At 35.3% G+C, this 15,364-nt stretch overlaps 1 protein-coding gene across 7 annotated transcripts in view; it reads left to right on the forward strand.

Annotated features, from left to right (window-relative positions):
* AP3B1 (adaptor related protein complex 3 subunit beta 1) overlaps positions 1–15,364 on the forward strand; it is a 291,912-nt gene that overhangs the window by 187,984 nt on the left and 88,564 nt on the right. For all 7 annotated transcript variants that reach the window (XM_063811141.1, XM_517689.8, XM_016953105.4 and 4 more), the window contains exon 21: positions 7,021–7,093. In XM_063811141.1, coding sequence (XP_063667211.1) covers positions 7,021–7,093 — 73 coding nt within the window. The remainder of the gene's footprint in view (positions 1–7,020; positions 7,094–15,364) is intronic.

Below are 15,364 nucleotides of genomic sequence, written 5' to 3' on the forward strand. Positions count from 1 at the left end.
ATAGTGTTCTACTTGTTGGGAGAGAATATCTTTGTTTCAGTTTCCTCATCTGTAAAGCAGACATGCTAGTACCTACCTTACTTCTTTCAAGTGTTATGTTAAAAATAAAATATGAAAGATCAATGTAACACACTATGTAACTATAAAACAACAGTTTTAACATTTTTTAAAATTCCATAAAAGATCAACATTATTGGAGAACATCAAATGCTAAAAGTAACCTAAATTTTTTGGTAACTCTTAAGTATCCTGCTCTTTTTTTTTTTCACTCGTTTTACACTATTCAAGTTGTAAGTCAACATTTAATTCTGTTCCCTTACCTACCGCCTCTGAGCTTAGCCACTTTCTTTAGAAGACAGCTGCCATCCACGGTCAGTGTTTCTGCTCTCTAACTCACAATCTCCATTTACCCTACTTTTCCTTTGAACACAGCTCTGTGTAAGACTCGCATCCACTTCCCCAAGGGTAACTCCTACTTCCTCTTGGTCTTGTTTTGTTAATAATCATCTGTCTCCTTTGCACCTTTAATCTCTTTCTCCATTCATTCCTTTTCTGCCAACTGTGGCATTCAGGTTTTTTCAGCATTTAAAGAGAGAGAGAGGGAGCATGGAGTGAAAAAAACAGAGTGTGTGTACATGAGTGAGAGTGAGTTTAGAAAAATATTCTACATATCCTCCATCTTGTACTTCTTAACCCAGTTATTTCCAACTCTATCCTACACATACTGCTCTCTGAAAAGGCAGCTATGATCCTTCCCCAAACCCAGTAGCCTTCTCTTAATCTTGATCTTTTTGTATGACTATTCCCCTACTACTTAAAAGTCTCTGCATCCCTTTTGTTCTTACTTTTTTGACCTTTCATTCTTTTGGTTGCTTCACTTTTTACACGCTTCTGACACCCAAGTGTGAATGTTGACCCCAAATTAGTACTTAGTACACATTAGTCTTATGAGATATTAATTGATGTGAATGAATTTTTCTTTAACCTTCTTTTTTCCCTCTAAATTTTTCCTGTTGTGAGACCTCATTCACTCCTATAGCTTCAGCTAAAACATTTATATTAATTACTTCCATGGTAACATCTTTCAGTCTTTACAGTAAGTTTCAGCTTTTCTTCCCAAATTCATACCAAATTTTTAGACCTCTCTGAGGCTACTGGTTTTCTAAACCTAATACAATCGAAAGACATGCTCTACCATTTGTCACCAGCATTCTTTTCATTCTCCCAGATCTGAAGCCCCAGAATTATCTCTGACTACTCTGTCATTCTGTATGTTTAGATAGTTACCAACTCCTATATGTTCTGTGCGTTATTTCTCATGTCTGTTTCTTCTTTCCCTACTGCCACTATTCTAGATTAGCTCTTCATTACCTGCATAGACCATTGCCATTGGTCATCCTCTGACCAATGCTTTCCCAACCCCAAGTCCTTCTGTACAACTGCCAGATGGATATTAAATTCACCTGTCCTGATGGCCCACTGCCATTTGAGTTCAGTAAACTCAGGCTAGCTTGCCCAAACCTACCTTGTCTTAACCCTACCCACCTTGTGTTCTTTCTTTCTTTCTTTTTTTTTTTTTTTTTTTTGAGACAGAGTCTTGCTCTGTCACCCAAGCTGGAATGCAGTGGCATGATCCCAGCTCTCTGCAGCTTCGACCTCCAAGTCTCAGGTGATCCTCCCACCTCAGCCTCCTGGGTAGCTGGGACTATAGGCATGCACTACCATGCTTGGCTAATTTTTTGTATTTTTAATAGAGAGGGGTTTCTCCATGTTGCCCAGGCTGGTCTCGACCTCCTGGGCTCAAGCGATCCACCCACCTCAGCCTCCCAAAGTGCTGGGATTACAGGCATGGGCAACCGTGCCCAGCCACACACACTAAATTCTAATCCCAGTGGAATATTTGTGGTTCTATTAACACTCTGTATTCTCTCCTATTTCTATGCCTTTGTTCTTTCTTTTTGCATCATTTACTACAGAAAATAAAAGCTAGGGAGAAAGTGGCCTCATATCACTGTGACCCTCCACTTCTCCTAGTTGGGAATGGCTGCAGGGAATGAAAAATGTTACTGATGATGGTGTATCACTCATGTGACTGGGATAATCAAAAGGGTGAGAACCACAGGTGGATTATTTATGTTCTTAAAATGCACCAGCATATTCACGAGGCACAAAACTATAGTCACACATTCAGGTGCCATGTTTGTTTGTTTGTGTTATTGATTGGAATATGTCCTCATTTGAGGTCAGATGTTGTCAGTAATGACCATAGAAAATTTCCTTGTTTTACTTATAATTATGTTGATTGATAAGCGTATTTTATGTGTAGGTGTTATTTTCTGAAATATATTTAATTGAGAAATATTTTTAGTATAGTCCTTTCAATGAAGTAATTCTTTTGTTCCAAATAACACCTATAACAAAATTACTTTTAGTAATTCCTTATTTTAAGTGATTTCACATACTTTACACAATGTAAAGGGAAAACTTTTTTTATATGAAACAGTGGAGAGAAAATTCAGTGATGTAGACCACATTGTGTCAGGAAGAGATTCACATTTATATCACTTTATCCTGTTTTTGACCAATATAATTAAGTTATATTCTGCTTGTAGTTAAAATTATGTGAACAGATGGTGAAAAAATTTATTTAAAATAATGCTTTTAAAGTTTCCAGGATTTTTATCCTTCATGAAACCTAGGCTTCAGTGTTCTTATAACTACCCAGTATATTAGAGTGCTCCTCCACACCATAGTTATTTCAGCTACGTTGTTAGTCCACTATTCGCACCTTATTCATGATGCAATATTCTAGTTATATCTGTAGTGTCTGTGTACTAATGGCTGAAGATTTAGATACTCTGTGATTAAAATGATAAAAACTTTAAATTATGATTGTAATTTATTGTGAGTAAATTTTTTGTATTTTCCTTATATGAACATTTTAATTACATAAACTATATAAAGCATAATAATCTACCAATGTGAAATAAATATAAAGTATTTAATGTACTTGCACTTAATAATACTTAATATTAAAAGCATTTCAGTATTTGAATTAAAACTAAGATTAAGGTACATACTAGCTATGAAGAAAATAGTACCAACTGTATATACCTAGCAGTGTTTGAGTTGCTCTTGTCAGTTGTTTTTATCTCAGGTTATATCTGTGTCTCAAAACTTTGCTAATTTCTTTTGGGAGGTGCAAAGAAACTGAGTGAATCTCTTAGGTGCTCTAACGATCAGTCACTAGGATTTGACTGGTGTCTGAATGTCAGTAAATGTTAAGATTTGCCTTAATAAAAGATTTTGGCAATAAAGATCTTTTATTTGAAAGATTCTTGGGGATAAAGTAAATTTGGCATGTGGTGTGAAATAAATCATGGATAAGAGTGAAAGGAACCATTTTTTGATTGGTTTTATGTTCTATTTGAAAAATAAGCAAGTTTTAGTTATGTTTTTACAACTATTTTTGTATGTTGCAATTATATAACTTTTATAAATATTGAAGAATATTGGGTTTTACTGTTATAATGCAAAGCCTTGCCTCTCAATTTATGTCTTTCCCAATTTCATTTATATTTTAAGTTCTCTAAAATAAAAATATTATTCAATTGCATTTGAGACCTTTGAAAGGAAGTGAATGCCATTAAGCAGGCTTTCTTATTGAAGTAGGCGTACTCTAATAGGAAAAGATCTGTTTTAGTGGGTTAGACTTCTTTTTAACTTATAAAGAAGTCTCAATTTACTAGCAGTGTACTTTTGTTTTAAAGCACAAGTTTAAGTGTTAGCCTCAGATTTTTAAAATCATATTTGTCAGTTAACTTGAAGGAAAAAAAGTCATTACATTATCTTTGGTTGATAATTCTAATTGAAAATATTTCATGCAAATATCTTGTCCTGTGAGGCTAGAAATTAGCTTTGACTTCTTGTTGATTTCAAAGCACAGTATGGCTTTGACAGACTTTACATACTGCTTATCCTATTTTATAGTTTCAAATTTCAAACCTCTTTACAATGGTTTCCTCTTAGAATGCATATTTGATGCTTGTCATGTCAGATCTTTTTTGCTATTTGCCTTTTTTTAAATCAGCATGAAAATGAACATGCATAATACATTAACAAATCTTTTCAGGTGTATTGTTACATATTTTTGTTTGTATTATTTGGAGGTTAATAAGTATTTCCAGGATCTTTTATTTATTATTTGAAATGAAATACATTAAATAGAAATCAGTTTTTTTGACCCTGTGACTTTGTATTGCATTTTGAAAATGTTGATGTGTTGAGGTGTATAATTGAATACCATAGAAACAAAATGGAGATTTGAGGATGATGAATTGATAACTAGGTATTTTTTGTGGTGAGATTCTAAGATCAGTTACTGTTGTCCTTATAAAAGTCTAATACAGTCACTCAGCTGTTAAAAGCCTAATCCTCTATTTAAAAAAATATACAAAAACAAATTGTCTATCTTTCTGCCTGATCTCTTCTCAAGTACTAACACAATGGAAACAGTGGGTGATCTGTCAATGTGTTTGGTTTGTCGATGATGGTTTTGTATAAATATTGGGAGGGTAAGAAATAAAATCGCACAGTAAAATATGATTTCATCTGCCTTTTCTCTGCAGCTCCATGGCTCATGCTGCGGTGTGAAATTCTCATTTTACACACTTTGCAGGCGGAGCACATGAATTATGCATTGAGCAAGAAAAATCTCCTGCCTCAAGTCCTATATGCATTTACCCAGGTTCTGTCTCTATTACCAAGATGAATTGCAAATGGAGAAATGTTTGATGGAATAGAGCTCTTAACTTCTTTGTTTAGAATTCAGAATTTTATTTTTATAGTAGATCCTTTAAGTATGAAAATGTTTTGAACTTACTACGGATTTTTTAAAATGAAAAATGAAATATAATATAAGAGGAATACCAAACACATCATGAAGCATTTTATAGCGTTGATTCAGAATGCAAGGGTTTTTCAATTCAGTAGAAATGACCATTATCTATTGCTAATGTTGTATTTCAGTCACTGGTTATTTGCTGTTCTCAGAAAGTCAATGAAATTCTGTCCTTTTGAAAGCCTTTTTTCTCTCTGTTCTAGGCTTCTAATAAGAGATTATGCCAATTTCACATGCAGCTCTGTTCTGTGTTATATGTGACCTGATATGTATTTAATAGATATTGTTACACACTCTTGGCTGTGAAGTAGAAAATAAGGTATAGACTTGCCTTCAGCTTTAACTTTACCTTGATTTGATAGGTTTCTAATTTTTCAGGTGGGGAGGTTACAGTTCCATAAAGACAGTCATGCACCATTGTAGCTTATAGGAAGCTACACCCATTGTGCTCAGCATAGCATTTTGATAAGTCACATGATGGTATGCTCTTTTTGTTATATGTTCTTTCTTCACAGGAATGATATTCTAGTTGAGACAGCATTTTCATTCTGCACTTGTTTTCATTTACTTGCAACTTTTAAATTTTAGCTTCAAATCTAACGTTTCTTCTATTTTTTTCACCAACTTAGACATTGTTTACTCATTTGAGAAATGGAGAGAGGGACAAATACTGTTTCATTTTTAAATAAGGAATGAAAATTAAAACTTAACTAGATGATGTGGAGTGTTCAGTGATAAAAATAATTACTTTGAAGAATAAAATTAGTGCCTTTTTAAGTGTATTAATAATGTATATTATTATGTGGTCCTTGAAGTTTCTGAGTATCAGGACAAGGGAAAAAACAAGTGAAATTTAAATTATTTTAAAATGTTACCTATGTATAATTTTATGTAATGCTTTTGTTCATGTATGTGCACTGTTGTAGGAGCTCTAACACTGTGTAAACTTTAAATAGTGATAAAATATATTTTGCTTTAGTGGTACCATCTCGTGGCTAGAGGAATACTTCAAAAATATTTATTAGCACATTAGCAATAAGCTATAGACTTTTGGTAGATTATAAGTTATTTGAAGGCAGGACTATATCTATCTTGGCTGTTATTTCCATTGCTTGGTGCAGAATCTAATATATATTTAAAATTCTATACATACCTATTGAATGAATGAATGATTAAATAAACAAAAACATTTTAGTAGAAACTTTAGTTTTGGTCTGTGATTGAGAAAATTTAATGTAAAAAATAGTGTAGATTAGAAAGATAAAATTTGACTCAATTATATTTAACGCCCTACTCTTTGTTGGCCTTTAGTTGTTTGTAATGCACTTAATACTGTTTTCTTTTTAAAAGATTTACAAATTTTTTCTGAATATCTAACCAAACTGTGAACAGTTCAGGCTTAGGGGCACTGTATTCTAGTTCATGGATATATACATTTTGTAAGTACAGTAGACCGAATAAGCAAATCTCTGCTGGGGGAAGCCCTAGTTATATGCAGATATGTTTTGAAATATTTATTGTCTCTACAAAACAGTAGATCAAATGAGTGAGTCCTTTCAACTCTAAAAAGAAAGAGCCTGGGAATGTCATTTATAGATTTTAATGAATATCTTTGGCAAAGAAGTTTGATACAACCCAGTATAGAAACATAAAATATCTAGTACAATGCCTGTCACAAACTATATCAGAAAAGGCTGACCTATCACAAGCTCATCAAAAATATCTGAGCTATGCATATGTTATTTCTTTTTCTTAAGTAAACCTGTTTAAAAGTTATTTTCAAGAATATTTGTGGACTTTCTACCAAAGAGCCACTTTACGTTTTTATGTTAGCAAGAAGTTGTCCGATTATAGAATAATTACATACCTTTAAATTTTGTTCTGACATTTATAATTTTTAAACACAAAATAGTTTAAGAGTTTGCATAGTGGGTAAGAAATACTATATGCTAATTGAGACAAATGTTGATTCAGGAAAACATTTTATATAACCATACAGAAGTTTAATTTGTTGGTACCACTAAGCAGAGGAAAAAAAAGTTTGTTTTGGAATATTAAGGACTACTCCACAGATTTTTAAAACAGAATGTGTGATAAATGAAATATTTGTTATTTTATAGGAGAAAGAAAAGAAAACAAAGCAAGATAGAACTCCTCTTACCAAAGATGTTTCACTTCTAGATCTGGATGATTGTAAGTATTGTAATTTAAAATATTTCTTCTGTGTTTAGTAGGAGTATTTTTTATTTTTATAGTACCTTTCATTTACATGTCCCAAAATATATCAATATTTATTGTGAAAGACTTATAGATGAATAAGGCAAGAAAGTTTTGGAAATCAGTGGTATTTGTTTCTCTCATCTATTCAGCATATCACTTCATTATCACATGAACAAATATAGATGGCCAAATACAAGTACAAAAAATTCATTTTAAAATCTTTTGCTTTAGTAATTTATACTTGTTTGCTAAATAGTCATCCATATCTTATAACTTCTACATTGTGAAATGTGGATTATGGGGATTGACACATGTAACTTAAGGAGGTAGAGGATTAAGGAATGTAAATCAAAATGGAAAGGACATCACCATCTTCCACTTGGCACAATTTCAGTAGGAATGGAAATGGGTTACAAAGCCTTTGGAGGCCAGTTTGGCTCTACCTCTCAGTCTTTTAACTGCAAAAAATATTTGTCCCAGCAAATCTAAGAATTCAGAATCCTACAAATATATTCACCCAAGTGTACAAAGATATATGTATTTACCACCTCCCCTTAAATCCTCCTGCATAGTGAGAGAGAGATAGTGGTACTTTGTTGCACTAGGAGAAGAGTAACAAGAAGTGAGATTTCATGAATATTAAACTACTATCATTTTTGATAGAGTTTTTCTATGCTGAGAGTGAGTTATGTTTTAGGTTATCTCATTCTGTCATAGATCTGTTCTGTTTATACTGTTACCTGCCCTGTCCCCAGTAGCCATGGCATATACTTAATATAGAGAAATTAAAATATATAATACAGAGAAAAAACAGAGAAACTAAAAATAAAATTGGAGTTAAATTTGAATCATGTTTTACATATTGGCTAAGATTTTGAGGTTTGGTATCATCCAGTGTTGCTAAGATTTGGAGAAACAGATGTACATGTTTTTGATAGGAATATAAATAGGTACAGCTCTTTGGAGTCATTTTAGCAATATCTATCAAAACTTAAATTGCACATACCCTTTCACCTAGCAGTTCTTCCCCGCCCCCCGAGACGGAATCTCACTTTGTTGCCCAGGCTGGAGTGTAGTGGCACTACCTCGGCTCACTGCAACCTCTGCCTTCTGGGTTCAAGCAATTCTCCTGCCTCAGCCTCCTGAGTAGCTGGGACTACAGCTGCGTTCCATCACACCCAGCTAATTTTTTGTATTTTTTTTTTAGTAGAGACGGGTTTCACTGTGTTAGCCAGGGTGGTCTTGATTTCCTGACCTCGTGATCCATCCACCTCGGCCTCCCAAAGTGCTGGGATTACAGGTGTGAGCCACCACGCCCCACTGACCTAGCAGTTCTTTTCCAGAAATTTATCCTACTGATAAACTACTGATAAAATCAGATGTTATTTATTTCTTGTTTTAAACCCTTGAATTTAATGGCTTAATTTTGCATTTAGATGAAAGCCCATACTCCTTTCCCAGGTTTCTCAGACTGTAGATGATCTGATCCCTGTCTTCTTTTTATCCACATTTCATCCTACTGTGTTTTTATGCATTTGTCACACATACCAGGCTCATTTCTGCCAAGGGCCTTTCTACTGCTGTTACCCTGCTGAGAACAATTCCCCCAGATTTTCTGTTGGCAGACCGATCCTTACTTCCCCAACTCAGAAGTCACCTACTCTTACACACTGTCGTAGTCCCTTTGAGCTGGCATAACAGAATACCTTAGACTGGGTAATTTATAAACAGCAGAAATTAATTGTTCGTAGTTCTGGAGGCTGGGAAGTCCAAGATCAAGGTGCCAGCGTATTTGATGATTGGTGAGGGCTAGCTCTGCTTCAGAGATAGTGACTTCTGTTTCCTCATGTGACAGAAGGAGGAAACACCATCCCTCATACCACTTTTATAAGGGCAATAATCCCATTCATGAGGGTAGAACCCCTATAACCTAATTACCTACTAAAGGCCCCACCATAGTCTGGATTAGGTTTCAACACGAATTTTGGAGGGACATAAATGTTCAGACCATAGCACAAACCTTCTTGTTATTCTTGTTATTCTTGTCATTCTTGTCTTCATGGCATTTTTCACTATCTGAAATTACCTTAAAATTTTGGTACTTGATTATTGTCTCTTTCTCCCAACTAAGATGTAAGTTCCATGAGGACAGGGTCTCTGTCTGTGTTGATCACTGCTATTCCTAGTGTACAGAGTGGCTCCTGGCAGTTAGTGGGCACCCAGTAAATATTGCTTGAATTAATAAAACATATAAAGGCATATACAAAAATTTCATTGCAGCATTGTTCAGTGGTTAGCTCTGGCCTCCTTGTGATGTAGGACTAGCCTGGGAACAGACAAGAATAAGACTTTCATTTTATATTTTGTATCTTTCTGTGACATTTGAATATCTTACATATGTTTGTTTGTAACCTTCATAATTTACAAAGTTTAAAATTGTAAAAGAATAACAGTAAAGTACATTTAAAAAGGAACTAAGAGTAAATGTTACAAGGTAGTAGAGTGTACTAATTACAACTTTTTCTTCTTATATTCAACTCTGGATTTCCTGGCAACTACAGTAAAAAAAAGAAAAACCTATAAAATGACATAATTGTTATAGTTCCATTCTATAAAAAAAGTATATTTTTATATGTTGAGACACAAGCTTTTTTAAAAAATCAAGTTTTTAAGAATTGAAATGAAAGTTTTTTTGAATTTTAAGGGAACTTTGATCCCAACCTACATTTTTTAACTCAATATAGGATATAGTGTTTCTGTTTTTAATACCCAAGTGCTATTTCTTTAAAAATCTTCCATAGTCCTGCTTTTGTCAGAAACGACACTTGAAACTCTCTTGTTAACAAGTCAGTTCAGCCTGTGTTTTCTGGATTGTCTGCTAAGTGCAAGGTACTTTAGTAGGTGCTGTAATAGATAAATAGAATTTAGTCATTCCCTTCCAAAAACTAAAATCTAGTAGAGACACAGATAACAGGACAAATAACTATTGCATACGAGAGAAAATAGAGATGCAAAGTATAGTGAAGAAACAGAGAGGGAGATGAAAACCCCTCTTCAGGGTTTTCATTAACCCCAAATTAAAAAACTACAAAAACCTTGTGAAGGAACCATGATCTGAGCTTAGAGATAAAGACAAGCAGAGTGCCAACTTCACTGTATGCCTCCTATTAGCCTACAGTGGTTCTCCATTGCCCATGGCATGCAGTTTGTTGCTCAGATACTAAAATGTTACTCTCCAGTGGCTTTAGTTCTCAACTGTGAGAATTAGATTAATCTTGAAAGAAGGCCAGACACATTCCCTGTTTTTTATCTAAGAGGCACATCATAATCCACACAGGTTGTTTGCTAGGTACACAGTGCATATCAGGAAGACTGCAAGTACTGAATTTCTTCATTTCTTCATTCAGGAAATGTGAATTTAATACTTGCTATGATTTTTATAATCTGCTACATACTGGAGATTCTAAATGAATAAAATATTGTCCCTACCCAAGGAACTCTCAAAGTGTAATGGGAAAAACAGATAAATTGGCAATTAGATTGCCACATTATAGATGAAATGAGGAGAAATGCACAAAATACTGTTCAGTATCAAGGTTCCTAATCCACCTAGCAGTATCAAAATTTAACTTTTGAGTTGAGTTTAAGAAAGCATCAGTTGGCCAGGCCTGGTGGCTCACACTTGTAATACCAGCACTTTGGGAGGCCGAGGCGGGCAGATCACCTGAGGCCAAGAGATTGATACCAGCCTGGCCAACATGGTGAAACCCTGTCTCTACTAAAAATAGAAAAATTAGCCAGGCGTGGTGGTGCACACCTGTAATCCCAGTTACTCGGGAGGCTGCAGCAGGAGAATTGCTTAAACCTGGGAGGCGGAGGTTCCAGTGAGCCAAGATCGCACCACTGCACTCCAGCCTGGGTGACAGAGTGATATTCCACTACGAAAATAGAAAAAAGAAAGAAAAAAAGCATCAGTCAAGCTGCTGGAGGCATGAGGGGAGGGTATACTAGGCAGAATAAAGTTATGGAGGAGGAAAAGAGCTTGCTACTACCAGAAATAATGATTGTCTCTAAGGCAGCAACCCTAGCAGTAGACTGACTCTACTACAAAACAATTTGGTTATTTCTCTTACTATTTCTCTATTATATCTGTTGAGGGTATGTTATCATGAGCACAGGTATTAGTCCTATGCTTTTAATCGGTTTAGTAGTTTCTTTGTGTCTCATTTTATTCATTTGTAATTTTTTTTAAAGACTATTAAACTTCCACAGTTTCTTTAGATCATTAAGTTATATGACTCTCTTTCATGGGGGTCAGTTCATAATACATGAGAAAACATTTGTTCTAGGATAATATATGACCTAACAGTCTTTTGTTAGACTTAGAGATATCAATATGCTTTCTATGTTTCAGGCATATTTTATATTCCTGGAAATTAAACAATATATTTTAGGACCCCATACCATGTGCTCTCAGTAGGACGATCATAAATCAGTGATCATATTCTAGTGTTCTTTTATAGGAAATGTAAACCTATGTCATTACATTGTTAGTACAACTGACAGTGAAATATTAAAAAAATCTCTGTCAGCCAACAATAATCATACTTCAAATAAGCCTTATGATATGTGATATCACATTGTTGAGTGAATTTTGGTCAAGGCAGTAGAGTGGAGTCACTAAGAGGACAGTGGAGCAAGCTGTCTGAGTTTCAATCCCAGCTCTGTTACTCACTAGCTGTGACATCTTGGGCAATTTACTTAACCTCTCCATGCTTTAGCTGCTTTGTCTATAAAATTGGGATGGTACAAATACTTTTGGGAGTCATTTAATTCTCAAAGGATGAAATGAGTTGATATACGTAAAAGCATTTAGAACTGTGCCTGACACATGATAGGCATTACTGGGGTTAGTGATGATGCTCGTACTGATGATGCCAATGATGCAGATGATGCAGCAAATTACAAATTAAATAACAACATATTAAGCCATTATGTATTCAGTTTTTCTTATTCTTAAATCTTAAGGCAAAGCTTTGATCAGAAGAAGAATTGAATAATTACTGTATTAGATCTACTTTTAGAAAAGAAAAAAAGTTTTATAGAAAGTTTTTAAAATAAAAAGAAGAAAATAAAATTAACCTGTAATCCAAACACCCCATGTCAACATTCTGACATATCAGTTTAGATTCTCTTCATATGCAAATCCCCCCTTCCAAATTGGATTCTACTGAGAAACTGTTTTATCACTTGCTTTTTCCTCTGCTTAAAGTACATGTTCTTAGTTGGTGTGGTGGCTCATGTCTATAATCTAGCACTTTGGAGGCCAAGGCGGGAGGATTGCTTAAGCCCCAGGAGGTCAAGGCTGTAGTGAGCTGCAATTGTGCCATCGCACTCCAGCCTGAGTGACAGAGCAAGACCCTATTTCCAAAAACAAAACAAAACCTATGTTCTTTATAACTGTATGGTTGTCCTTTATCCTGTTAGAACAAATTCTGTTTAACAGATTTACTATTGTTGGGAATTTAGCTGTTTTCCATTTTTTGCTATCATAATTAGTGAAGTAACATTCATCATTGTAAATATATTTTTCAATATCTCTGTAACTGTTTCCTTAAGATAAATTTCCAGAAGTAGTATTGCTGGAACAAAGACTTTGAAGAATTTGTTTGTCCAAAATTGCCTTTTAGGCTTGGCATGGTGGCTCATGCCTGTAATCCCAGCTACTTGGGAGGCTGAGACAGGAGGATTGCTTGAAGCTGGGAGTTCGAGACCAGCCTGGACAACAAAGTGAGACTCCTGTCTCTACAAAAAGATAGAAAAATTAGCGGGGCATGGTGGCATACACCTGTAATACTAGCTACTCAGGAGGCTCAGGCGGGAGGATTGCTTGAGTCCAGAAATTCAAGGCTGCACTGAGCTGTGATTATGCCACTCCACTCCAGCCTGGGTGACAGAGAAACTCCTTCTCAAAAATAAGTAAATAAAATTGCCTTTCAGAAAGCTTGTACCAGCTTACACAGTATTAATATGAGGGTGCTATATTCCTTGTACCTTCACCAATGCTAGATTTTGTATTTTAAAATTACCTTTTCTAATTTGCCAGGTGGGCATGATATTTCATTTTAACTTGTATGCTGTGACATTTTTTTAAAAACCCCATAGAGTCACTTTGTTTTTACACATTACTAATTAAATACTTCAGCACAGTCACCTAGCCTCAGAATTCACTTTAGGGTAAGCTTTCAATGCCAACTTTCATCTTGCCGTACCTGCAAACAGATGCATAATCATCTCTTTAATACCAGAGCACACATCTTCTGAAATTATATTAAAACCCATCCTTTTTTAAAAAACAGCAGAACTTGCTTGTGGTGTGAAGTTTCTTCTCTTGTCTCTTGATGGTATTTAGCCAAGCCACAGTTGAAATCAGAGGCCGTTTCTTATTCAGTTTTTTATTCATTACATGGGCATTCTAATATTTTGAAAGGACGGATGGTGGACGGGTGGGTAGATAGATGTACAAAGGAATGAATAAACATGCATTTAGAACTTACCTGAAAAGTTACGTGTTGCATGGGAAGGCGACATATTACGATTCAAGTTAGAAGAAGCAGTTTCTAATTCTATAGTGGTTCTACCATTCACTTTTTATGACCTTGTCAATATTAATCTCCCTGTGGCTCAGTTTCCAGTGTCTTCAATATTAAATGCTCTTTTTAAGCCTTCTCATTGCCATTGGCTTACTTTAGTCTTTTTCACTTCATTCCTAAACTATTGTAAATTCTTCCCTACTCCCAACCCTGCCTTCAGTCTGTGCATTGTACTGCCATCTGATTAACCATCCTGCAGGACCATATTCATTGTCATTCCTCTGTTTGATCGATTTTTGACTGTTCCCCTTGGTCTATAGGATAAATCCAGTCCCCTTAGTTTTTCAATTTCCTACCTCCCAGCCTTTGTTTATAGCATTCTGTTATCCAACAATTAACTGGCTTCTTTCTTTCCTCTTATTCAAATCTCACCCTTACTTAAAAATTGGACTTCATTCCCTCCTGTTCATGAAGCCTCCTCTTCCACTCCTCCAGTGATCCTTGTTTTCCCCCTGACTCTGTGACACTTGCTAAACTGTACAGGGGTTTTCAGTGTGGGTCTAAGGAAGCCTGGGGATTTGAAGCTGTGCTTCAGCCGTACTAAGTGAGCGTAGGGAAGACCAAGAGCTCCACTCCCTCCCCATCCAACCTCCAGGCTGCTTTCTCTATTATATATGTTGAGATTTTGTTTAGTGTTTCCTTTGAAATTTTTCTTCTTTGGCCGTATCATTTACGGACTGTATTGTTACTTTTTTTTTTTGTCAAATACATGTATCTCTTTTTCTTAATTAGGTTTTGTTACTTGAGGATCTTGAACTTTTTTGTCTCTCACTTGCTACCTTGCAGAATAAATATTTGTTGTTAACTTTATGGATTAATATTTGTTCTGCCTTGTTCACTGGATATTGTGAGACTAAAATGAGAAAAAGATGCTTTGAAAAGTAATGTCACAGCTGGGTGTCATGGCACACGCCTGTAATCCCAGCAGTTTGGGAGGCCAAGGTAGGAAGATTGCCTGAGCCTAGGAGTTAGCGACCAGCCTGGGCAACATGGGGAGACCCCATCTCTAAAAAAAAAAAAAAAAAAAAGGCTGGGTATGGTGGCATGCACTTACTCAGGAGGCTGAGATTGCTTGGGCCCAGGAAGGGATTGCACCGCTTTACTCCAGCCTGGGCAACAGAGCAAGACCCTATCTCCAAAAATAAAAATAAAAAAGAAATGTCAAATTAACTAAATGTTATTCCCTTTAGGATATTATCTTGGAATGAGAATTTTTTGGAAGCTAAAACTTGACCACATTGTAATGTATTTTATTCAAATGGTTTAGAAACACCAAAAATTAATGTTATTGTCTGTTCACACAGACTAGCAGAAATGCAAACATGTAAAGACACAAATTTGTATTACATGAGAAGTACAGTTATAGAAGTTTGTCCAAGTATATCTGTGGAACAAAGAAGGCACATATAAGCTGTTTGCAGGTGAGCCAGAGAGTGTTTTCCTTTTAAAGGGTAGCTTGCTAGATCGAAGTTGCAAGACGAGCAAGGCAGAGAAGTAGGCAAACAGAGTAGAATATAAAAGGCTCCAAGACATAGACCAAGATCTTGGGAACTATTATCCCATAGAGCTAGCGCATAACAGTGCTGAAATT

Source organism: Pan troglodytes, chromosome 4 (genome assembly GCF_028858775.2).
Source record: "Pan troglodytes isolate AG18354 chromosome 4, NHGRI_mPanTro3-v2.0_pri, whole genome shotgun sequence".
Lineage (NCBI taxonomy): Eukaryota > Metazoa > Chordata > Mammalia > Primates > Hominidae > Pan > Pan troglodytes.